This window comes from Lontra canadensis, unplaced genomic scaffold (genome assembly GCF_010015895.1).
Source record: "Lontra canadensis isolate GAN:19392208 unplaced genomic scaffold, GSC_riverotter_1.0 scaffold74, whole genome shotgun sequence".
NCBI lineage: Eukaryota > Metazoa > Chordata > Mammalia > Carnivora > Mustelidae > Lontra > Lontra canadensis.
This window is the reverse complement of record NW_022631068.1, coordinates 5,517,488-5,544,895: the sequence shown is the minus strand read 5'-3', so window position 1 is coordinate 5,544,895 and position 27,408 is coordinate 5,517,488. Positions and strand designations below refer to the sequence as shown.

At 39.4% G+C, this 27,408-nt stretch overlaps 1 protein-coding gene across 2 annotated transcripts in view; it reads right to left on the bottom strand.

The window, feature by feature from the left end:
- Positions 1-360: 360 nt before the first annotated feature.
- Positions 361-27,408, bottom strand: part of NELL1 (neural EGFL like 1) — an 822,741-nt gene continuing 795,693 nt past the window's right edge. For both annotated transcript variants that reach the window (XM_032881211.1, XM_032881212.1), the window contains 4 exons: positions 19,599-19,792; positions 5,223-5,399; positions 2,366-2,590; positions 361-868 (listed from right to left, as the gene is read on the bottom strand). In XM_032881211.1, the coding sequence (XP_032737102.1) occupies positions 818-868; positions 2,366-2,590; positions 5,223-5,399; positions 19,599-19,792 (647 nt within the window). In that variant the 3' untranslated portion in view covers positions 361-817. The remainder of the gene's footprint in view (positions 869-2,365; positions 2,591-5,222; positions 5,400-19,598; positions 19,793-27,408) is intronic.

Here is a 27,408-nt window from a genome sequence, read left to right as displayed (position 1 = left end):
TGTATTAGTAGGTATGCAGGTCCCTTGTAAATTATCAATTACCATATAAAACAAATGCAAAGATTCTCTCTTTCAGTGCTTGGAAAGGTGTTAAGCATTGCTACTTCTAAATTGTGACTTAAGCTTTTGTTTCATTTTGTTTGCAAGAGGGAGGAGAAGGTTCTTTAAAAAATAATTATATAATTATCTCTGTGGTCGTTCCCCTCTTTAATATATCATCATTTCCTTCACCTTGTTGAAGCTGAATAAGTGAGCATCTAAGTGTGTTCAGCAGTTGGAAATGGAAGTATAATGCAGCAAGACTCTACAGACATACACTCATCAAAACATTTCACAGGGATCTCAATACTAAGTATAGAGTGGATGGGACAAAATCACAACAGGCAACTTTATTTGTAGAATTTGATCCAAAACTCAAGAAAAAAATAAAAGAGCTGAATCTCTATTAGGTTTGTACACAAAATAAACCAAAAAATACATCAACATTTACCATGAGATCATTTAAATGTATTTGCAAATGATCTGGTAAGGGAAACATGTGATTTACAACATGGGAAACTTCTTTTAACAATCAGAGACTTCAAAGCACTGCACTGTAGGTCACCTAGACTAGGTTAGCAAGAATGAACAAAGTCGTAGGTCCAAAAGGCAACCCCCAAACACCTTCTTCGGACGGAGACTTTGGTAGTTGTCCGTGATAAAAAACCCAGAAAACAAAAAACCAAAAAAACAACCAACACCAACTCCTGTTCTTCACCATGCTGGATGGTCATTTCGTCCATTCTTCTCCCACAATGATGAGTCCGTTTGAAATACTTCAGTTATTATGAAGACACTCCAAATCCACAGAGCAGCAGACATTTCCATTCTGTGCATTAAGACACAAGTGTTAGCTAATGAGACAGTGGCTATCTATCAATCAGCAGGGTGCATTTTCATATTCAAAATGACTATAGATGTGTTTTGACACAAACTCCATGAACGCTACTGAAAAGTTAAGAAGGAGGCTACACAAGGAGTAAAAAGGAAGGACACATGAGACACTCTTGAGTCCCTCCTGCTAGCTCCTGCTGACAGTATAAAATTATACCTCTGTCTGAGCTCAAACCAGGTTTGGGACTCCTCCCCTATATTTCTAGGTTGTTTATACCACTTACTTTCTGGACTTAATCCAGATAAAATTGTTTTTAAAAGTAAACCCCTCAATGATCATTTGCCATTAACAAAGCTAGTCTAAAGTACCACAAGGACCTGAAGGCAACTCCAAAATGGGTTCCGGAAAGGTCTGTACATTAGGAATAGAGTCCCTCATGGTGACTATGAAGGGAACAATACATGTTTAGATATATATATTATTGGAAATTCATTAAAAATCAAGGACATGCATTAATATATTTATATAATTCCCCTAAAAGAATCTCAAACATGACCTCAGAGAAATACTACTAAATAACGGTTTCCACATCCCCCAGTCTCTCTCTCTCTCTCTCTCTCTCTCTCTCTCACACACACACACACACACATGACCATGTTTCTTTTGCTATGTGAAGTTTGGTACTGGCCTTTTTCTATTGGGGCTGAGTCTTAAGGTGGGACTTTTCCAATCTGCCTTTATAACAGCCATTAAAAGATGAGTTGAGAACCTTCCACTGATGTCTGAAATGAGCCAGGATTTGAGAGAACCAAATAGACTAATATTTTAAGCGTGCTTAATCATGGAATCTTAAATAGATATTTTGGCAGAGATCTAACACTGCCTAACCCCTGCTTCAAGTCAGCGTAGTCATAGCTCTTCACAAGCATTATAGGGAGGGGTCAGTTTTTAATTTTAAAGACATATGAGGATCCCTCATGAGAACTCCTCTAAAAAGACAGGAAAATAATCACAATTAATTAAGTCCTGCAGCAAGAGCTTCAGGTTCCCGCATTAGGCGCTGATAATTAAACAAAGCAAACAACTTCATTGAACATTTTTTTTTTTAACACTGACAGTTTCATGAAAGAGCTTATACAATTTTCCACGATGAAAAGAGATCTTTTTTCCTTTCTTTCTTTTCTTTTTAATATGCAGGTCAAAACAGCTTAAATCAGCCATAATTGGTCCTAGTGTCAATTGTTAAAGTTCTGTAGTTCAAAGGCAAGAGAGAGGACTATTTTTACTCCATGTTCATTTGGAGTTTGCCTTTCTATGTGGTACAGCTATGATCCATTCAGACATATTAACCTCTGGTGAGAAGTAAATGCCTGCCTGTGTTTTCACCAGGCCCCTCAGAATCTGGGCATTCTGGAACATCAGGAACGGACCTCCTGCAGGCACTCTCTGACAACGGTTCAAGGCCTGACTGTCCTCAGGACATCCAATTACCTTGCACTTGCAGGTTGTGCAGGGGGATCCAGCCATTGTCCACACTGAGCCGCTAAGCCTTGAAATGCCATAGCTGTCCAGGCAAGTTCTTCTGATGTCATAGGCAATGTTATCGGCCAGGCACGGGTCACTGACACAGCGGGGACAGCACTCCCCTTCCAAGATGGCTGTGTACTCACAGCTCAAATTGGGGCAAGTGAGTGGCCAGCAGTCTACCTCTCCTTCCTGTAGAGAGAAAGCCAAAAATGGCTCATCCATGTTCTTATGCACAATTCTGTCCCCAAAGTCCTACAGGGGGTGAAGGGGAGAGGGAACATCACTGTCCTTAAGGAATGTTTTTACTTCTACCTTTATGAGTAGACTGTGCTTAGCTCCTTGAAGAGCTACCATAGATTTCACCTCCCTCAGGGTGCTTTTGCTGACTGTCTAGGGCAGCCCCAAAAAGAGATGGATCCCGTCCCTGTACATCAATTGCAGTCCTTAATTTTTTTGTTTGTCATACTTACGATCCTTGTCATCACTCTCAGTACATTTCTACATTACGTTTTGAACCTGCAGGCTTTGGGCTTGTTTCTTTATCTTATTTCTTTACCCTGGTACTTAGCAGAGTTTTGACCAAAAAATGCTCATCAATCGAGCAGTAAGTGAATAGGTGATAAGGTGTTGGCTAGTGTTTAAAGAGAAATTAATTACTCTTAAGGTCAAAGGGAAACTTGAAGCATAATAGTATTTCACCCACTTCATGAACTGAGTTCCTAGTATCAGATTTAAAATTGAGATTGGGTAATATCAAGAGAACTATTTCAGAATGGTTTTCAATGTGACATATAGCTAGTAACATCACTAACTAGTAGTAGTTAACAGTTCCGTTGGAGCCCCTCTGTGTTTCAGAATCTGCCAGTTGTGGCTCCATTGAGCAGGCTATACCTCTATGCAGCCTCTTCTTCTGTTATCATGACAAATCACTGGAGTTCGTGCAAACTCACATCTAATTATTTGGTCAGTTTCAAAAGACAATGACCTTGGGTGATAGACCATACCTATCATGCTCACCATTATATCATTCAGAGTCTAGCACATACAACGTCTTGATAAATATTTATTAAATACGGCCCACATTATATTCAAGTAATTTTTAAGCTACATGTTCAACATCTTCAGTTTTCCCAAGAAATATTAGCCTTAGGGGCTGGGGATGGAAGTGGAGACACTTCTGAAATGCTCTGAAAATTTCATGTCTGAAATTAATTCTGATTCTTCTAAGTGCCTGATGACTGGCTTCTTGAAGAAGAAATGTAATTTTCCAGACTGATATGGAAGCTAATTTTCTAGTTGTATGGGGTTTATTTGCCCTTGGATGGAAGCTTGGGAAAAAATGGCTTTGATTTGAATATATCTGAGTCATACTTCTCAGTATGAGGAGTGAGTCGGAAGAATGCATTCTATTAAAATGATCTGCACATTCGCCAGGAGACTTTAGAAAATCCGATAGCAATTTACAATATAATTTCTCTAAATGTTTGTCTTCATACAGTATCCGTAGACTAAATCACTAATTTCAGCAAATGTTAAACTATGGAATGCAGCTCATAGGTTCCATTCTAAGTTGACTAGTTGTGACTTGGTTCCAAAAGTTATGACTTCCTCACAGATGGAACATCATATTCACTATGATTATGTTTCCCAACAGTCTTTGCGTCCTTTGAAAACTTTGTGTGTGGCGTGATTCAAAACACAGAGAACCAGATCCAGCAATTAAGTTTTTTTCCTCTGGACATCTCAAATCTGATGAGATCTGATTTAATATAAAAATATTTAATCTAAATATTTAAATATTTAAATTTAAAATTTTTTAAATTAAATTTTAGATTATTTTAAAAATATTTAATATTTAAATATTTAAATAAATTTAATATTTAATATGATTTAATATAAAAATCAGATTTTTATATTAAAATCCAAAATTACCTACAATTTTTTTTCTATAGGAAGGCTTCGAATCCAAAACAGAGTTTTCAATCTAGGAAATACTATCAATAGTCATTATTGTGCACTAAGGACCTTCTATGTGCCAAATGCCATATTTGTGCTTCACGTATATTTTCTTATCGTCAGAGCAGAACTACAAGTGCTTAGTTTCCCTAATGTGCAATGAAGGAAAGAACAAGCAATGCAACACGAGAACTTGCCCAAATTAATAGCACAGAGCTAGCATGTGGGAGAAGTAAGACTGAATTCTTGGTCTCTCTGACTCAGTCCCTGATATTTATATTTATGCTGTGTTCCGCTATCTCTCATATTGAAACCTTCAAAGGTCAGGGCCCAAGAAATCAAAATTGGGCTCTAGAAGAACTACAAGTCCCAGTCAAGGCCCTGAAGACTTTCTGTTGTGGATGGATTATTCTTGATCCGGTTTTGCCAAAAATTGGCAGTTGGAAACTAACCCAAGTTGGGCCAAATCTGACCCATAAACACATACTTTTTGTCTTGTATATTGTTTTTGGTTTTGGGGTTTTATAAAAGCTTTAATTCCAGTATAGTTAACACACACCATTATATTCATGTCGGGTGTACAGTACAGGGATTCAACCCTTCCATCCATCACGCAGAGCTCATCATGGTGCACTCCTTAATCCCCATCACCTGTATCACCCATCCCCCCAGCCTGTCTCTGTATATTGCTTTGAATAGTAGAATCTGAATGTCTTCAGGCAGAGCATTTGCCCCTTAGGAGCCACAAGACTTGAGCTCCCTGAATAGCATCGCAAAGAGCAGGAAACTCAAGCCCAAAGGCAACGGAGTTAGCAACTGTTTCAGGGAAGAGGTTGATAACGGCCTGTCAGGGAAGCTGACCTACCAGACACCGGCACTGCTGGCAGCTGTGAGTCCAATTGTCTCCACTCCGATAGAGCTTGTGTCCATTTTGATCTAAACATTGACTTGTGACCCTGGTGTCACACTCTGGGCAACAGAAAAGGTCAACACTTGGATTCCGGCAATCACAAGCCGTCCGTCGGCAGAATATCTTTCCGTCCTGTTTAGAAATGAGGTGAAGGAGGTTATATCATTAGGGAAACAGAGTAGCAGCACTATGAAAAGCAAACCTTATAAACTTTACAGAGCACACAGGAAAGATTTCTTAGAGTCAAAGTACTCCCTTGGCCACCTCTCATTTTGCTAAAAACATATGCACTTGTGTGCGTGTATACGTGCATGCATCCATGCACACACATACACACACACACACACCCTTTCCCTGGCCTTGTCTGCAGAGCAGCCCATATAAAAACAGAGATATTTCTAAGTTTAAAAGGTCAGTCTGTTCTTTGAAACTTTTTTCCCCCCTAATGTTTCCCAAAAAAATCACATTTTTTTAAAAGATTTTATTTATTTATTTGACAAATAGAGATCACAAGTAGGCAGAGAGGCAGGCAGAGATAGAGGGGGAAGCAGGCTCCCTGCTAAGCAGAAAGCCCGATGCAGGGCTCGATCCCAGGACCCTGGGATCATGACCTGAGCCAAAGGCAGAGGCTTAACCCACTGAGCCACCCAGGCGCCCCCCAAAAATCACATTTCTAAGTAGAATTCAATTAAACTAAGCAGTTAAAATGCATATATGCTCAAGAACTCGTTTGAGTGGAAAATCATACTACTGTATTTTTCCCAGTTCACAATGATGCCACGAAATGCATTCAGAGGCATTCATTGAATTGTACCCCTTCTCAACTCTGGGAGGGAGATGACTCTACCCTTTTCACAGAAGAATTAACTGAGGCCCAGAGTTGCTCAATGATTTATCCAGTGTTAGCAATGTCTAAGGAACACTGTCAGGGCTTCCAGTTTCAAAACAATTTTTCTTCTCCTAACACAGGCTTTAGGGTGCTTATTACAAGGGGCTTGGGTCAGGTGCCACCTTCCACCTTGAGGCAGTTGCCCAAATAACAGGCACAGTACAATTTCTGGAGTAATGGCCCTGAACACTCATACTCATAAAGACATGAAGTTCAACAGCGTTCAAACAATAAGACTGCACATTTGCCGTCTGTCCCCATTATATGTGTGTTGCTCACGTAATTTCTCACCTCAGACAATAATGGCGCTGAAAATGTAAGGTAAGACCTGTCGCCACCAATTATGATAACTGCTCTGCTGAATATTGACAAAACCAAAGACTCTCAGAGTCAGTGGTACCTTCAAGGACACATAACCAAGCCACCTGGACCTATAGTGAACTCTCACTACGACAATCATATTCAAAAGTCATCAAGACTGTGCTTGAAGCTCTCTAGTCTCAAGGAAGCCACCATTATGGAAGGCATCTGAAGACCGTATCTCTGTTCATGTCTGAAGTCGAAAAACTGGACTTCTTGTTGCCTCTATCCGTTGAGATTTGCTCACACCACTGCTAGTCACAGAACTCCCAATCCCTTCTGTCACATTTTCAACTCTTCTGTTCTTAGAAGACAGCATTTATGTCTCCATGGAATCATCTCATCTCTGGATTAAACATCACTAATTTTTTGACCAGTCCCACTAGTTCTGTGTCCTTTCACTGTTATCGTTGCCTTATCTTCAACAATTTCAAGTATTTCCAATAGTAATAATATTCATCACCACCACCACCACCACTACCACCATCATCATCATCATCTTAACACTTATTTTGGGCCATACATACATTGTGCTAAGCCTTTTATATGCAGTAGCACATTTGGTCTTGATAATTCTATGGAGTATGATTTATACTCCATTTCTCAAATGAGGTAGTTGAGGAAAAGAGCTAAATGTAATTCTTTAGAAACAGTCTGACTAACACAGTGAATTGGGACTCCCGGTCACCTTGTTTTAAGCACAGTACTTTCTTTAATGCAGGCTGATTTCAGTATTTATGTCCTTACTTACTGTGGTTATGTCATGGTGTTGATTGATATTGAGCTTAATGGAGACTAAAACCTCATTAAGCCCTATCCCCATTTTGCGTGCTTAGTTATTGGGGGGGCAGCATGGATAAAACCTGATGCTTATCCTTACTATACTGTGGCTTGTTAGAACCATTTCATCTCTCCCTCTTGTCACAATGTTTTCTAAATGCTGTTTCTGTCATCCCCATAGTTTGTCCTCCTTCACCGCTTTGTGACATCTGCAAACTTGATGGACCTGCCCTCAGGGTCTTCACCTACTTCATTGATAACAATGTTGAATAGGACAGGGCTTGCTGAGACAAGTTTACTGTCAGCGAATGTGGAAATCTTTAAGTGCTTTACATTTTTTATGGAAAATGGAAAGGAGACATGCTGGCTATGTATATAATAACAGGCTGAAAAATGCTTTCCCTCAAAGCATGTGCATTTTTTCTATTACTGCAGGAAATGACAGGAAATCATAATTTTCCAAATATCAAGGGGTGAAAGATTATATAAATGCGCACAGCCGTGAGTGCTTGCGCATGTGTGTGAGCATGTGTGCGCACGCGCGCGCACACACACACACACACACACACACACACTCCAGTCAAGCAGGTGAATTGAGACAGAGATTATAATTAGTCTGGACCAAGAACTGTCCAGAGCCTAGGCATCTTCCAACAGTAGGCCTTTATTTTAACTCACTAACATATTTTGCTTGTGTGATTATTGCCCAGAATGACTTCCCAGCAATTTATTTTAGCCAAGAAGTTAAGAAAAGTAATGGTAGCTACAGTGTAAAACCATTTGGTCAGCTCAGCTACTGAGGTCACAATATTACTCTCCCCAAGTATAGAAGGACTGGGCCTCAGTAACCCACATAACTATGTTCACAAACCATATCAAACAGGGACAGATTCTTTTAGAATAGGTTACTGTACCACAGGCAATGAGGCCCAATCAGAATGTCAGGTTTCTCGCCACATGTGGGGATTAAAAGAATGAATGAGAATAAGTGGATAGCCTCCAGGGTTAGTGCAAACTAAAGCAATTTCATATCTCATCAATTATGGGAAAATGCCAAATAGGCCCCTCTTAGTCTCTAACATATTTTAGAACAATGGCTATGTTCATTTTGCCTTTTGAATTACAGAGTAACTGTCAAGAAAATCATTTTTAATAATGAAAATGTCACAGGTGGCTCCATTAATTCAGTGAGAATGCCATTACAAAACCTCAGCTCACAGAACACAACCACACTAGAATCCAAACTTGGCAAGGAAATGGAGATGAGGGATGGGGAGTAATCCTTCTCGTGGTACATCTCTGGGGTCATTCCCAGACCTTGACCTCTATCCCAGCTGGGGTGGTCAGAACAAGCCCCATTTACATGCCAAAGATGTATTTTTCCTACCCTTCTGCCATAGAAGCTAAATGCTTTTCGGCAGTTTTGTAATGAAAGCTCAGCTATAAACAATTAATAACCATTGTAATATTTAAATTGCTCCTGAATTTTAAGAAGCAGGGATATATACCTTCCTAGCAAATAAAATATGAATTTATTCTTATAATGCCATGGAAAGTTATGGGTTTTATATTATAAATTATACATTGTATTACTGAATAGTTTATTTACTGCAGATTGCAAAATATCACTTTTTTTTCCTGCCATTGTTTGGAAACTTCTAAATCAAGAAGCTGGACTTAAAATTATTGATGGAAATTGAATAATAATCTAACCTGGGGTTTAGGCAAAGTGATGCCTACAGTCCAAATTCTGACAGTCGCCTGTTTCTGTAAACAAAGTTTTATTAATAAGAACACAGCTTCCGGGGTGCCTGGGTGGCTCAGTGGGTTAAGTCTCTGCCTTTGGCTCAGGTCATGATCTTGGGGTCCTGGGATAGAGCCCTGCATTGGGCTCTCAGCTCAGCAGGGAGCCTGCTTCCTCCTCTTGCTCTGCCTGCCTCTCTGCCTACTTGTGATAGCTCTCTCTGTGTCAAATAAATAAAAATAAAATCTTAAAAAAAGGGGCGCCCGGGTGGCTCAGTTGGTTAAGCGGCTGCCTTCGGTTCGGGTCATGATTCCAGGGTCCTGGGATCAAGCCCCACATCAGGCTCCTTGCTCAGCAGAGAGCCTGCTTCTCTCTCTCCCCCTCTCCCTGCCGCTCTGCTTACTTGTGCTCTCTCTCTAGCTCTCTGTCAAATAAACAAAAAAAAAACCTAAAAAAAAAAAACTTAAAAAAAAAAAAAAAAAGAACATAGCTTCCCTCATTCATTTACATATTGTCTGTGGCTGTTTTCACACTCAAATGTCAGAGTTCATTATGTGAGGAGAGACTGTACATAAGCAAAGCCTGTCTGGGTCTTTATAGAAAACATGTTTTGATCTCTGATATAAAGGGTAAAATTCAGAGTGGTACTCTAGACCCACCCATCTCTTCTATCTTCTCACATGCAAATTTATTGTGGTGTGCTATCCAATCTTCTTTACAAAATATTAATTTTGCCTCCAGGTTACATCCCACAACTAGTCTATTAGCCCTCTGTAATTAGCACCTCTCTAATAAAACCTTTACCAGTCATTGAATCCAACTGTCTCATTTTAATGAAGAGGAAATCAGGACCAGAGAGGGGAAAGGACTTTTCCACATAGCAGAGTAATGTAAAAATAGGAACTAGACCGTACTCTGGACTTTCATAGCAATGATTTTCCAATATGCTGCTTCCCTGTATCATGAGGAGGCTGAGGATAGGATAAAAGGACTTCCACACAAACTGAAATCAGAAGGATTCTTGGGGCGATGGTTTTCAAAGAGTGATTCTCTGACCAGCAGCATTAGAATCTCCCAGGAACTAGCTAGAAATGAAATCTGTTGGGCTCTAACCCAATTCACTGAACCAGAAAGTCTAGGGGTAGAATCAGTGATCAATGTTTCACAAGCCCTCTGGGGGATTCTGGAGCACAGGAAAGTTTGAGAATGTCTGATGGAGAAATAAGGTAACCCAGTCCATTGGGGGATTAGCATGGCATAACCCTTAAGGTTCTGCAAAGAAAGGCAGGGTTTGGAATGGCACAGTGGAAGTATGAAGTCAGGGGAATGAAAAAGAAGACCCTCTTCCTTGAGAGAACCCCTAGAGTTTTAAGGGGAACTAAACTTGCCACTTTGTTCATCTTTCAAAGAAAAGGAAACACAATCTTGGGGATTGCACAGCCAACTCCTGCCATCAAAAACACTCTAGAGAGGAAGGTACTGACAATATTGCTGGTTAGGTTATGACGGCAAAGCAGAACAGTTTTCTGAGTAAACTGCAGGATTTCAGAAAACTAACCTCTATCCTGGCCCCAGGCACAAGCTGACTCATCCTTGTTCTTCACTGTATGTGTAAGAGTCACATGGAGACTGGCAGGGTCATTCTATTGTAAACTCCCAGCAGACGGAGATTCCTTCTTGCCTGAAGGAAACACATGAACCCCTTAGGTTTCCCTACCGTGGCCACCTTCCTCAGTTTCTGAGCAAAGGCTCATATAAGGCCAGGTCAAATGACAGCATTCCAGATAATCTGGCAAAGTTCCTCCCCCACTTTACCCTCCTTCTGTTTATGACGATGTGGAGGGTGACTGGTTATTTATGGTATCCATATCCCTATCCACCTCCATCATTGCCAGAAAAACTCAAGACTTGGCATTGCTCGAGTCTTCAGTACTACACTTAGTTCTAGGATGCGTGCTAGTCACATTTCAATAAACAAAACAAATCAAGATAAAACAATGCTATAGGAAGCACAGAAATGAAATCTGGCCCGCATAGCATGTTCTTTTTCTGCCACTTTCTACTAATAGTCGCCGTAGTTGGTAATGGTGCAGGAGTCAGTATTGTGTCTGACCTTTATCCAGTGTGCACTGGCCTAACTTGCTGACCCTGGCTCTTTCTCTTGTCAGTGGCACCTGAAATCATTTGCCCCAGAAAATGGGGATGCTAGTCTCAAACATGCCGGGCTCGAGCTTCTCTTCTGCCCACAGAATGAGGGCACACATTGCCCCAGAGTTTGAGAGTCTGACATCATCATTCCTCAGGACATATCACTTAGTTTCTGTTATCTTTCATGTGATCTTACTTCTCTATCCCTCCTTCAGGTTCTCATCTGTACGCTCCCGAAACTTTACTTCAGCCTAAGTATATCTCTCCATTTAGTTTTGATCTCCTCAGTCTTTTTGTTGTGCTGTGGATCAGACCCTGATTGGGCCATGCCAATCCTAAACAAAAAGTCACTCATGATCCTCTACAGCCCACAAGTTAAGTCTAAATTCCATCGTCTGGCTGTGTCCCTAGCCTTTATCTCCCCAGGCTTATCACCCTTCCCATATTCTTCTTCTTCTTCTTTTTTTTTTCTCTGATATTCAAAGCTCATCGTTTACTTCACATTTTCCTTATCAGAACACATGTAGTGTTTTTGCCTCTTTGGTCTTGCTCTTCCCTCTTTGGGATTCACTTTCCTCACATGTCTCTCTCCTTGGCTAAATTTCTCATCCTTAGGGTCTCACTCAAACTTCACCTCCTCTGTGGCATCTCCCTTATTTCTTTCTGTTACCCTCCTAGGATACCGTGGCCATTGCTGCTATAAACATTGGGGTACAGATGGCCCTTCTTTTCACTACATCTGTATCTTTGGGGTAAATACCCAGTAGTGCAATTGCAGGGTCATAGGGAAGCTCTCTTTTTAATTTCTTGAGGAATCTCCACACTGTTCTCCAAAGTGGCTGCACCAACTTGCATTCCCACCAACAGTGTAAGAGGGTTCCCCTTTCTCCACATCCCCTCCAACACATGTTGTTTCCTGTCTTGCTAATTTTGGCCATTCTAAGTGGTGTAAGGTGGTATCTCAATGTGGTTTTAATTTGAATCTCCCTGATGGCTAGTGATGATGAACATTTTTTCATGTGTCTGATAGCCATTTGTATGTCTTCATTGGAGAAGTATCTGTTCATATCTTCTACCCATTTTTTTATATGACTGTCTGTTTTGTGTGTGTTGAGTTTGAGGAGTTCTTTATAGATCCTAGGATAGAGTATACTTTCCCTTTCTATGTTCCTTTAACAAATTGTTCATGACTCTACCAGGGCATAAAAGGCGATTGTTTGTATACCCATTTGCTTGTTCAACTCCACAATCAAAAATATAAATATGGCCACGATGTAGTCATACTAAAATGCTGCAGTTTCCTAGATGCTAATAAATCTGAGACCTCTCTCTCTTCCCATGTAGCCCAGGTAGAAAATAAAGATGTGTTCCTAAAGCTCTTGACAAATTTATAAATGGAAGAGACACAGATGGGTATCTGTGAAAAGAAACTGGGCTATAACTAAGATTTAGGGGTCAAGCCCAGAGAGAGAATCATTTTTCATGCTGGGTATCTGTAGTCTGGATAATGCTAGAAGAACATGGGTTCCAAGCAATTCAGCAATCTTTTCCCTAATCAACTAAGTGGTCTGAAGGTACATAAAATCACTGTCACTGCCAAGGAAGCATATGGCTTCTAAACAAAAGCCCAAATCCATTTGTGTTGACCTGGCTTTATTGTTGAACTCCATTAACTTGTAGACATGTTTCAAGACCTCTTTCAATGGGCATGAAACACTGGTAGCTAACCTGGTGTATTGACTCTCAAGGGGAGAAGTGGTCTTTAAAATAACTTTGACTCTTTTTTGCTAAGTGATTACTCCAGGAGAGACAGCTCTCTCTTCAAGGCTCTGAGTTGAGTACTTCAAACATATCTTTATCTTAGTTCACTCTCAGGGTAAATGTGTCTGTAGATATTAACCCAGTCATACTGATAAAACCATGGCTTGGATATGTAAAATATCTTGCAGAATTCACAGAACCACACCCACGCAGAGCAGTAGGGCTGGGAGCCAGTTTCTTCAAGTAGAGACCTGGTGATTTTGTCATGGGTATCTCAGTTTCACTTCTACTGTCACTACTTACTTGTGTGAAACTTGAGTTTCTGTTTCTTCTATAAAGGGATAATTATATTTACTTCATGAGATTGTTGTCAAAGTATGAGGGGATACAAAGAGTGCCAGACACATGAGAAATGTTAGCTCATTTCTACCTCCACCCTTATGATGGGGGAAGATCCTGGGGTGGAGAAAGGAATTGCCCAAAAATATCTATACAGAATTATCAATGACATTATTGTTCCCCCTGCCCTCTCTTCCACATCAGGTCTCTTCATTGCCATGTGTCCTATATAAATCAAATTAAGACTTTTCTAAATCTTATCAGAACTTCAGATAATATGTGGCAAAGTTAAAGGAGAAATTATGTTGGACTACACTGTGTGCTATCATTCAATAGTGCCTACTTAAATGCACATTTTCATGGATGCCCTAATTATTCATTGCAGGTGTTTCATCTGCTTCTTGTCAAGGTAAGGGTGCCCTGAAATTACATATGAAACCAAAAACTAGGGAAAGACTTTGACAAGAATTTCACTCCAACTCTACCATTTTTTCCCTGCTATTTATAAACCTTCTCTGTTGAATATTTATACATATAATTCATATATATTTATATATTTAAAATTTTCATTGCTGCATTTTATATCTAAAATGGATAAAATAACAGAATTAGATGATAGGACACCTCAGCATAGGAGTACAACATTTTCATGTAAAACTTTTGTTTTAAGAAAACTTTAAGGGGCACCTGGGTGGCTCAGTGGGTTAGAGCCTCTGCCTTCGGCTCAGGTCATGATCCCAGGGTCCTGGGATCAAGCCCCGCGTCGGGCTCTCTGCTCTGCAGGGAGCCTGCTTCCTCCCCTCTCTCTCTCTCTGCCTGCCTCTCTGCCTACTTGTGATATCTCTCTCTCTGTCAAATAAATAAAATCTTAAAAAAAAAGAAAACTTTAAGAAAAATTCCTACAATTATGTACATAAAACAAATGGACTCAAAAGACTAATGCTGGTGTACTCAGCCCTATAGTGATATTCAGACATCTTGAAGCCTGACATTTTTAAGCAGGTGTTAGAAGGGCTGAAAACCTTGTGGGAAAATGTAATTTATTGTGTAATCCAGGTTATTTTTAAACCATTTAAGTATTTAAACCTTCAAAAATGAAACTGACCCAAATAATTGCTCTTTGTATTGTAGAGAATTCAAAAGAATAATTTGTATATGATGACAAACCAATCTTACTTCAATGTAAAATATGCAAATTAATGTATACATAATACTATAAAGTAAATATAGAAATACCAGCTGCTGGCAGGAAAGAAAAGGGAAAATCCTGGAAAGGATTTGAAAGGTCTGCATGAATAATGATGTTAAGCCCCAAACTAAAACATTTTGGAAAGAGTGAAAGAGAAATACAGAGGGCATAAATGTCACCAGCTGGTGTTTCCAGACTTATAGAATTCTAGAGCCAGAAAGAACTTCTGAAATCATCTAGCCACTCTTCTCATTGTACAGCTGACAAAAAAGGCTCTGATGCTAAGTCATCTGCTCAAGGTCACAAAGTGACATCTTGAGCTTTGGAGGAAAGTCTGAAGCCAGTCTGAAATTTCATATGCTATGCTGACATAATCTTGCCCTGATGCCTATGGAACTAGTACTGGTCCTGATGGCTTTATATGGATTGGTCTTGTTACAGTAATAGAATCCTTTTGGTGTACAAACCACCATCCTTCTCTCTTCTCTGTAAAATTGGTTTGCTACAATTGTTGTGTTTTTCTCTTCAGGAAAACCCACTGTGTGCTAAATTAGTACTGTCAGTTTCCATATCCATCACGTACTCGTGTTTTTTCTCCACTTTTCCCCCTCAAAATTGATGGGTTTTCCCCTCATCTCCATGGCATCAGTACAGGTTTGATTCCAAGAAGCTTTTGAACTAGTCTTTGTAATGCATAGCTTTTCCCCCTCAACTCTTTCTCTAAGAGCCACTCTCCTCTTTCTGTTGTTTAATGATCTTGCCTTTTTGCCTGTCTTGTTTGAGCTCTTGCCTTAAGGGTCTAGAGAAGTTTTATCTAAATGTTTCTTCAATTGTGTGATCTAACTTTGTTCAAGTGGGTATTTTTTTTTTAAATTAACATATAATGTATTATTAGCCCCAGGGGTACAGGTCTGTGAATTGCCAGGCTTACATACCTCACAGCACTCACCACAGCACATACCCTCCCCAATGTCCATAACCCAACCACTCTCTCCCTACCCACCTCCGCCCAGCAACCCTCCGTTTGTTTTGTGAGATTGAGAGTCACTTATGGTTTGTCTCCCTCCCGATCCCATCTTGTTTCATTTTTTTCCTTCCCTACCCCCCAAACCCCCCACTCTGCCTCTCAACTTCCTCATATCAGGGAGATCATAATTGTCTTTCTCCGATTGACTTGTTTCGCTCAGCATAATACCTCAAGTGGGTACTCTTAGTCTGCACTCCCCACCCCCATTTTTATATATATATATATATATATATATATATAACTATATAACACAGTAAGTATAGTCAGCATCTGTCACCATACTATATTATTGACTATATTCCCTATGCTGTCCTTTCACCCACTTACCCAACCTCTTCTCCTTCAGCAACCATCAGTTTGCTCTTTGTATTTGAGTATGTTTCTTTTCTTGCTTTGTTCATTTGTTTTTTTTAGATCCCACATGAGTTAAATCACAGGGTAGTTACCTTACTCTGATTTAGCATAACACTCTCTAGGTCCACCCATGTTATTGTAAATCTGCAAGATTTCATTCTTTTTTTATGGCTGAGTAAAATTCCATCATTCCATATGTGCATTTGTATACCACATCTTCTTTACCCATTCATCTATTGATGGACACTTGGGTTGCTTCTATATCTTGGCTATTGTAAATAATGTGGCAATAAACACAGGAGTGTGTCTATCTTTCTGAATTACTGTTTTCATTTTCTTTGGGTAAATACCCAGTAGTAGAATTATTGGATTATATGGCATTTCTGTTTTTAACTTTTGAGGAACCTCCCCAATGATTTCCACAGTGGTTGCACCAATTCACATTCCCACCAACAGTACATAACAGTTCCTTTTCCTTCACATCCTTGCCAACATTTGTTATTTCTCATCTTTTGATATTGCGTATCTGACTAGTATGAGGTGATATTTCATTGTGGTTTTGATTCGTAATACCCCTAATGACTAACGATGCTGAGCATATTTTTATGTGCCTGTGGGCCATCTGGATGTCTTATTTGGAAAAAAATGTCTAGTCAGGTCTTTGGCCATTTTTAGTCAGATTATTTTTGGGTGTTTAGTCTCAGTTCTTTATATATCTTCAATATTAGTTCTTTATCAGATATATTATTTGCAAATATCTTCTTCCGTTATGTAGGTTGCCTTGTCATTTTATTGCTTGTTTCCTTTGCTATGCCAAAGAATTTTATTCCGTTACTGTCCCAATGGTTTATTTTTACTTTTGTTTCCTTTAGCCTTAGGAGACAGGTCTAGAAAGATGTTATTAAGGCTGATGGCAAAGAAATTACTGCCTATGTTTTCTTTTAGGAGTTTTATAGCTTCAGGCCTCATATTTAGTTCTTTAATCCATTTTGAGTTTATTTTTGTGTAGAAGTACAAGAAAGTGATCCAGTTTTATTCTTTTGCATGTAGCTGTCCAATTTTCTCAATACCACTCATCAAAGAGACTGTCTTTTCACCATTATATAGTCTTGCTTTTGTTGTAGATTGACCACTTAAGTGTGGATTCATTTCTGGGCTCTCTATTCTGTTCCACTGATCTATCTCTATTTTTGTGCCAATACCATAATGTTTTGGTCAATATAGCTTTAGGTATAAATGAAATCTGGGATTGTGATACCTCCAGACTTGTTCCTTTTCAAGAATGCTTTGTGGTTCCATACAAATTTTAGGATGATTATTCTAGTTTTATTAAAAATACTATTGGTGTTTTGATAGGGATTGCATTGACTCTGTAGACTGATTGACTCTGCTTCTTTTAACAGTAAGCCTTGACCCTTTGTTGGCTTGGGTAATTCTACTATTATGTGATTCGATTTTATTTGAATTTGAAACAACAGTATGGTTAAAGAGCCAGGATTTATGTCCCAACCTTGATTTTATTTCTTATTCTCTAAGTTGATGCTATTGTAGTCCATTTAGATGTTTAAGTACTAAAGCTATCTCTTATGAAATTGGAATAAAACACTTTCAGTTGCAAATAATGGAAAGAAAAAAAAAGCAGGGTCACATATAAGTTCAACTTTTGGGAATGTCTTATAGAATTTGATATAGGGTTTTTAATTTAGCTCCTAAATTCAGGCCCTCCTCTCCCTCCACAAGCTCTTGAAGTTATGTTATTAATGAGTAATAAGTGCAACTGGAAAATAAACCAGCAAAAAATTCAGGTAAAGAAATCTTCCAGTACTTTATTCATTAAGGGGTGGGGTTGTGGAGGAGGTGAGTTATATTAACAGTATAGGATTACGACATCTGTTCATCTCCTGTAGCGTTTCAAATTCTCATGACTTTGGAGAGATTTTAAGAATCAAAGCAGAATATAAAAATTTATACTGCTTGGATTATTAGGATGATTCATTAATGAAACTTGGGAAGTTTTAGTGATTGGTAATTTCCCTCCCTTGGGCTTAAATAAAACAAAAACTGAACAAGAAATTTTGGTGTCATACATTAGTCAAGACTCAGCTAAAATCTACTGCTTATTCTAGGGACTGGGGACCTATGAAGCCTAAAAAGGATTTGGGGTCAGGTTGTGATCATCCTCGTAAGTTTGGGGAAAAGAGTATTTTCTAGAGAAGAACTAATAAAGAACTGCAGTCTTGTTTTGCTGGCTGAATGGAGACCTAATTGCCAACCTCTTCCACAAAACTTTCTCAACTATTCTAAAGCACAACAAGCATTTCCTTCACTAAAAACTTTGTCCTTTGAGTCAGTGCCCCATGTGATCATTAACACAGTACAAAGTTTAGAGTTTGAGCTCAGTCAAGTTGGACTGACTGCTTAATTAGTTTTAAATTTATCAGTAGGTACCCATCTGTAGAGTTTTATGACATGTGGCCAGATAAGAGAACTATGAAATTTGGGGCAAGCCAACAGAATTCAACTCCCTGCTTGGATATTTACATCTTGTGATATTTAGGGCACATCATTTGCCCTAAAACTTAAAGCTTTGTCTTTCAAAGTTGTGTTATAAGAATTAAGTGTGAAGCTGTTTTTAAATTACAGAATGCTCCGAACATGGGAGATACTCAGTATACGGAGTCCCTGGGGCTATGTTTGGATGTGTGGAACCAGATGAATGTGTAAGATAAAAAAAAATGTACTTCACGGGGTAATCTAAACACTTGGTTTAGCTTTCTTAAAAAGGGGCCCCCAGGTCTTTCGGAGGTGTGGCAGACTTGAAGGCAGGAGAATGAACTGAATGACGTTTTAACTCTATTTCCAGAGAGAACTCTGAATTTATCAGGATACCAGCTCCCTAACAGGCTACTCAACAAGTCATTTCTCATGGTTCCCACACCCATAAAGTGCAAGATTAAAAAGTACCATCCCAATATACATAAAAAATGCAATGCAAGAGCTACAGTAAAGTAATATCAAAGGAAAAGAAATAGGCAAGATCAACAAAAGAAGAAATAAAGCACAAGGAAATCATTTTAATAGGCCCATTTTGCAAAGCATAAAGCAAAAACGGGTGATGACAGAATTTTATTTTCATGCATTAAACTTACTTTTCCAAAGAACATAATGTAAGGAATAGTCAGCCCAGAAACACGAACAAGAAGAAGACATCATTTACCAGATGGCCTCATACAATCATTACCATTTGTTCAGAATAGAGGTCCACCTGTCTCTGACCACTGGAAGCAAGGCTGTGAGCCTTGCTTTTCTGGGCAGCATCACCCAAAAATGAGAGAGTTCACATAGGTGATCATTTCAGGCAAAGAGTCATTTTAATCAGCAAGTTTGTGTAAGTGTGGGATGAGGGCTCATGAAAGCTCTCACCCAGCCAGCCCGAAAGGCACTGCAGGCTTTCAGTGGAGGGACTAACATTGGCTTCTCTGCCCCAGTCCCTCTGTGCTCTGCTGTCTCTTCTCAACTACACACCTAACTTCTCACGAACAGCATAATCAGTTCAAAACAGGGTTGCTGCCACTCAGCATCATCATTAGCTATAGCACGGATTAGAACAGGAGAAGTCTTTTCAGAAACTAGAGGAGACCCACAAGTCAACACCTGTGGAAAAGCACTGGGGTGGAAGAGGAGAGAGTGAAGGAAGGAAAAGAACAGTTGCAGTTCCCACTGCCCTCGATGAGCCTTACCTTGCAGGAACAGACAGAACACCTGTCTTCCTTCAAGGTCCACACTTGCCCATTGTGCTTCAGTCCTCCTTCATGGGGGCAGTCACCAGAGCAGGAGGGCCCAGAGGGACAGAGGCAGTCGAAGCCCCCTGCCAGGTTGACACATGCGGAATCATTCCAACAGGTATGAGTTCTTAAGGCACATTCATCAATGTCTGCAATAAAGAAGGCACAGAGCTTCAGAATCTAGCCAAGATTGTTATTAGAAAATAGTAACCCTTTACGATAGCATTGATTAACATTGCTGAGCATTTACCTTGTGCCAGGTACTGTGCCAAGTTGTTTACATGCATCATCTCATTTACTCTGCAAAGCAGCTCTGTGTGGGAGCATCTTATCTCTATTTTGCAAATAATAAGGCTGAGGCTCACAGAAGTGAAATAACATAAAATAACTGTCATATAGCTAATGGGTGGCAGGTCTGATACTCGAATCTGCAGCTGTTGGACTCCAATTATTACTAAATTATCCAGTAGCAGCTCTAAACTAGTTTTAAGATATTCCCAAGAAGTATACCGTCCAGAGGCCATATATAGTGCTAATTCATTAACAGTGTGGATACACCCTATGGAGATCTGGGTCTTTTAGTAAAGATGTGAATAGATTAGCCACTGATTAGGAACACGTGGGGCAATTAGGACAACCCTGAACCAATTAGACTGCCCCCAGATCCTCGGGCCAAGGGTAAAAGAAGAGGGAATAATTCCTGGTAAGTGCCTTGCCTAATCGAATCCTTTCCATCCTAAGGGCTAAAAACATTTCTGTTCCCACAAAAACACCCATCTGAGAGCTACTGTAGGCATGGCACGGATGCTGATGGAAGACACACATATATTTTGCTGTTTTTGAATGACAGCTAAATATGGAAGAAAAGCATAAATCCAGTCAGCCTTCTCTGACATTCAAAGCTTGAGTGACCTTAACAACATCCCAAACACAGAGCTGTCCAGTCCTGGATTGAGCCCTTCCCCAGTGGATTATCTATTACCTCAAAAGACAGCCAATTCCATCACTGAATAACTCTTTTAGAAATGTCTTCCTTAAATTGAAATGAACTATATTTTCCATTTACTTCTACTTACTGGTCCTAGCTCTGAGACCACTCAAGAAAAGTCTACTTGATTTTTCTTTATTTATGACAGTCTTTACACTATTTAAAGATACTGGTCATTTGTCTGTCAGTCTTCTGCTCCATTGATTAATCTACTGCCATGTCCTTCAAGTATCCTTCAGATGCTGATAACACTGATTCCAGTATATTTTTACCAAGTCTTCTACATACAATGTCTTTATGCACACTGGGTATCATAAACGTTGGTGATGATGTGTAAGATGCTGATCTCGCAATGGTGATAACAAGGAAACATGGAAGTACACAGAGATAACTACTGGTAGGCTTCTGGTTGGGAGGCTTTGGTTTTTTTTTTAAGATTTATTTACTTATTTGAGGGGGCGGGGAGGGGCAGAAGGAGAGGAGGGAAGAGTTCTAAGCAGACTCCACATGGAGTGTGGAGCCTGATGTAGGGCTCTATCCCACGACCCCAAGATCATGACCCCAGCTGAAGCCAAGAGTCCGTGGCTCAACCAACTGCACCACCCAGGCACCCCGACTGGGAGGTTTAACCCGTATAGTAAGTTAGATTAAGATCAGTATAAATTAACTTGTTCTACAGACTAAATTTCGAGTTAAATATGTATAAGGTTATAGGCATCTGGTTAAGGGTTATGGCTAAATTAAAGAAAAAAATAACTAAAAGTAGCATTTTTTTCTTAAAGTACTCAGAGCAATGAAGTGCTTAAAAAGGCATAATATCAATTTTACTGGTAGTACGCTGTACTTAGATATTGTTTCAAAGTTTTTCAAAGATTTTCTGTGAGTTATGCCATATGATTGCAAGATAGAAACAGTTATTCTCATTTATAAAAGAGGAAATTAAGGCACAGAGATGAGTAAGTGGTCACACATCTAGTACCATGTTAGAGCAAGGGATGTATCCTGGGCCTCCTAATACATGCAGGAGAGTTCTTTTCCATGCCAACTCAAGGTCTCAAGTCATCCTTCAGAATACTAGAATGTTGTGTGGTTTTACCTTCAACTATTTACTACCTGGATACTGAAACTCATTTTCAGGGATAAGATCTTACATGGATCCTTTTTAGTCAAAATTCTGAAAATATAATGACTCAAAATTTGCTAGAAATTTGAAACTACTGTGACTTAAACATAAGGAGAAAAAAATGACCTATCTTTCCTTGCTGACTGCATGTAGCATTACTGGTATAAAACTTGGCTTCACAGCAGAGGTACAAAGCAGAAAGTGTGATGGAGTTCATACAATATTTTTAGAAGCTTATTTCAAGATTTATTTCTTTTTTGTCTTTGCCCCATCTGATGTAGCCTCATTAAAGACATTAATGAAAAATTGTTTCTCCCTTGAAAACTGTGGAAATGAACCAAACTTACAATACCTAGACCACAAGTCAACTATAATCTGACCTCAGTTACATCTTTACTCTTCCTCATAGAGTCCATGCTGTTCCCAACACATTTGACCATTATATGCTCCTACCTAGAAACCTTTCTCATCTTGCCAGTTTTCTTCCTCTAACTCTTCCCAATTAAAAGTAGCATTGGATGTGGGAATCAGGTGACCCCTGTTTGAAACCATACTCTTCTATTTAATTGAGTGCTTACTACATACAAGGCATTTTATACATGACTATATGTCTTTGGTCACATTATTTAGCATCTCTGATGCTTATTTATCACCTATTTAAAACCATACCCAGGGCGCCTGAGTGGCTCAGTCGTTAAGCGTCTGCCTTCGGCTCAGGTCATGATCCCAGGGTCCTGGGATGGAGCCCCACATCAGGCTCCCTGCTCTGCAGGAAGCCTACGTCTCCCTCTCCCACTCCCCCTGCTTGTGTTCCCTCTCTGTCTCTCTCTCTCGGTCAAATAAATAAATAAAATCTTTAAAACCATACCCAACTGGTTTCTGATCAGTTATTTACTTATTTATTTAGAGAGGGAGAGGAAGGGAGAGCGCACATGTGAGCAGAGAGGGAGTTAGGGACAGAAGGAGAGGGACAGGGGGAGTCTTAAGCAGGCTCCATGCACACAGCCTAGAGCCCAGAGCCCCACTCAGTATCACAATCCTGAGATCATGACCTGAGCCCAAATCAAGAGTCATTGGCTTAACTGCCTGAGCCATGCAGGCACTCCAATTTATGGTCTTTTCAAAGTCAAATAAGATATTTAAGACAAAATTCAAGCCCTATCTCCTCAATTAAGCATCTCTTAATATTATACTAATTCACAGTAATCAGTCACCTCCTTGAACTCCCACTGCAGTGAGAATGTTGGTGGTATATCCTGTCTTGGAACAATACTAAAGTGATACATTTGCATTTTTCTCACTCCTCAGTTTCTGCTGAAAGTGATAATTAAAATATTCGGTCTTACACTTGTCTCATCACGTTTACAATCCAGTTCGGATGTTCAGAAAATACAGACAGAGTTAATTGATAGATAAACTGATGGCTCAACACACATGTAATCACAAAAAAACAAATTCCGATTTCTCTGAATTCTGTCTTAGCTCAGCTCTTCACACATGTCCCTGACTACTGCCTTAGCCTCCTATCTGGTCTTCCTGACTCCAATCACTTCTCACTCTAATCCCATGATTTTTGATGGTGGGCTCAACAGAAACATTTGAGGAGACTTTAAAAAGTACTGGTGCCCAGGCTCACCACCACTAGAGACTGATTTAATTGGTGTAAAGTAGGATCCAGACATCTGGGCTCTGTTCAGGCAGATGAGAATCACTACTCTAAACACCTTTCACAGGGGAGTGGCATTCTAAAAAGCAAATTTGTCCATGTCACTCCTCTACTTACCATCTCTCAGTGGATCACTGATGTCTATAATAGAAGATTTAAACTCCTGGAATATCATATAAGCCTTGATCTAACACTTCAATTATTAGCTTCTGTCTCATCCCTTTCAATGAATGATCCACAAACAGTCTGTGTTGTTTCCTCTGTCTGTGTCTTGGTTATGTCTTTTCTTATTATGGGAGTGATCTCACCATCCCTACTCTACTTTTTCTTAGCCTGTATGAAATGGGTTGACATACAAATTAATTAGTTGATGAGGTAAGCACTTCCCTTCCTATGCTATCTTCATTCCTGTGCCGTCTTCAAAATCAGGATCAAACATCAGCATATCTCATTCTGCATATCAGTCACTACTGACTCTACTTTATCCACAATGCTATCCTTGCATTTATCTCTTAGGAATTCACATTTAATATACCCATCTCCATAGATAGATAGTGAGCTTATTGAGGGCAAGGATGAAATCTCTTTTCCTTTTTCTCTTCTCCGTGCAAAGTACTCCAGAATGCACTGTGGCTGTACAATGTCTTTATTTAACTTACTTAAATCTAGAAAGTTTTTGAACCATTACTACCATAAAGCCTATTTTGCAAAATTTTGGTCTCATGGGTGTTCAGAAGGCGTAAGACATAAATGCAACCTCCCCCCTCAGGGAACACATTTTATTGTTGAGTTTTCATCTGGGAAAGCCCATAAGTCTGGTTCAAAGTACAATAAATATAGCAAAACAGTAACCACACTGAAATAGGAAGGCAACCTTCCTTCTTCCATCCCCACTTCCATTTCCTGTCACATGCTTGAGGACAAGGACAGAGGAAGACCCATTAACCAAGCACTTCAGAAATTGTTTGGAAGAGTAATTTCAAGATTCCAACCAGTAGCTACAAAAGGATCTTTAGCTTAAATAAAGATCCTCTCTCAAATAATCTCTAAACTGGCAATTAATGGCCAAGTATAATCTGATTTTTTTTAAACATTTGGTTATTTTTGCATTTACAAAGTTGCAAGCATATTGGCAGTGCTTTCCTCTCATAAATCAAGAAACCTGAGCATAAAGACAAACACACCTAGTGTGTGCCATCAAAGCAAGGTGCTAAACCTGGATTTCCTTTTGCTGCTCCAAAATGAAAGGATTTCACTGTTGAATATAGGACCATATTGCCTGCAGAGTTCCATGTAATTGCTTTACTTATGACACAGAAATCTAATTCTGCTTCCATGCAATTTAACAGATTTATGGAAAGCCAGATGTTAGCAATTATGGAAACCACCATCATTCATATTCTTGGTAATACAGACCTGTTTGCTCTGCACAAAGCCAACTTAATCTATTATACATATCCCAAGGCATCCAAAGGGATGAGGCACCCTATTTACATATTGCAAATGTTGTTCTCTGCTGAGCAAACACAAAGACATTCACCCATGATACTTACCCAAATCATCTGACAGGCCTCCAATGACAAAGAGGCAATGAAACAAAAATCAGGCAAAATATTCTACACTCAAATCTATAATCATTAAAGTGTGCTTGTTTTTTCTTATTGTAAGTAATGGCTTTCTGTGATTTCTTCGTGTTTTTTCCTTGTAAATTCATTATTTAAATGCTCCATGCTCAGATGAGAATTTCCTCAATAAAATTCTATGGCTAGGCTGACATTAGAACTAATTTTCTTGCATTGACATTTTCACAATTTCTGAAAGCTGTTATTATTGTACTCAATTTTGCTTTTAAAAAAAAAGTCTGCTTTGCCTAGTCAATCTGTTTTGTTCTTTAATTTGAGGTTCTTGGGTTATTTGGGCATGTAAGAAAACACAATTCAGAAATGTTTATATCAGCAGCAATCAAACCAATCCCAACCTAGCCCCAAACAATTTTCTTACCCTTCGAGAAAAACGGCTCTGCAGAAATTTTAATAGCATAACAACAGTAATGGTACCTGCCTCAGGAGCTGAAAGTTCTGAAGGTTGATTTCAGAGATTAAGGGAAACATTTTTGTCAGGGCTTTGGTAGCGGTTAGGTCAAAGGAGTGAATTTTTTCATTACCCCATATTCCACCTTCTTGGATAAATTTCCTAACACATCTAGTCTTACTTCCAAACTCAAAACAGGTGAAGTGTCAGAAAACAAAATTTAACCTGGGGTTTGAATATCCAGCTGTGTGTGTGTTCTGACTTGGAAATCATTACCAGACATTAGTAGCTTAGAAATGAGAACAGAGCTTGAGGGTTTATTAATGATAGACAAGATAGGGTGCAGATGCCTCTCCCATAGCTAAAGCAATACTGCTTCTTTTGCGGTGGCAGAGAGAAAGTCACAGGGAAAAATGCACATGCTGCACATCAGCAAAATAAGTGAAAGAAACAAGAAGATAAATCTGAGGTGTGAAGTGGCTTGCAAAACACATGGCTAATGAAATTGTAACCTGCTCAGAAAGTTTCAGGTCCAGAACAAGAGAGGAGATAGCCATGTTCTCTCATGTGCTAGTCATACTGTACTTGGGTATCATGTTCCTTTAGAACACAGACTGTTAACGATGGGGTCAACACACATAGGACCCATGACAAGAGATCCATCAGCATAATGAGGGACTTAAATTCATCTCAGTTTAATGAAACATGAAGTGCTCTGACCAAAAAGGTAAAGACTAAAAGAAAAGTGAGCCGTAGTTGGGTCTAGCTGAGATGCCATTATCTCTTAGGAAGTTCCAATGTCCTTCCTGGTCAACTCCTCTTTGTTCCATCCTCCCCCACTTCTTGAGTCGGGAAGAAACCATTTCCTATGGTGTTTCTCTTATTGCTCAGTGTGTAATTTTGTTAGTCTCCAACAAGTCTTGCCCTTTTCCTTTAACTGAGCAGCCTCTCTAAGCCAAGGAAAGAGAAAAACAAAGCAGCTTGTTTGGGCTCACCCTTTCCTTATCTAGTCCCTAGAGCCAGTTCTTGCTTCCCAGTATCTACCATTAGCAGGCACTCCCACTGATGTATCTTCATCCTCTCCTAAAGTTTGTAAGTTTCCAAGCGACCCTCTCTTCAAAGTCTAAATCCTGAAGTTTCTCATGACCAGTAGTTCACGAAACCATCACCCTTTAATCAATAATAGCATTTGTTACAATATTTGTCATTTCAGTCTAAGAGTTCTCTTCTTGATCCTTGTGGGATATGATACTGCCCTATTCATCCTCTTACCTCTTTGTTCATCCAATCACTAATCGTCATTCATCAATTTACTAATTACAAATGTATTTATGAGCATCTATGCTGTCCTAGGCATAGTGACAGGGACTGGGGATAAAATAGGCAAAGAATACAGACATGGTCCTACAAGTAAAGACCTTGTAGACTTCTCCAATTTTTTAAGTCATTAACATTTCCCAAAATCCCATTGCTGATCATTGGCTCTCTTTCTCCTCAGTGGAAGAGGTATAACATCCCAACTAAAGCCTAACCTTTGGAATCCAGCAGCTCTGGGTGCCAGTTAATGGGACCAGTTGTCCCAGTTTGCCTAGGACTGAGGGAGACCCTGAGATAGCTGACCTTCAGTGCTACAACTAGGAAACTTCTAGGCAAATGAAGACAAATGAGTCACCAGCACACCAGTCCAATCCCAAAACCTATTGTTTTTATGACTCTGGTAGATTTACTTAACATCCTACATTTCAAAAATGTGGATAAATAGTAATTCCTGAGATAACCTGGTAATTTCGGTAAGCATGTACTAATGCTTATCAGGTAGTAAATTCTCAAAAATGATTAGCTATTATAGTTGTTATTGATCATACTGTTTCTATATTTTCTTCCCTCTCGTAGTGTCCATCTTATCTCATGAATTCCCTTGTCCCATCTTTTTGGGATATACTCAAATCTACTCTGC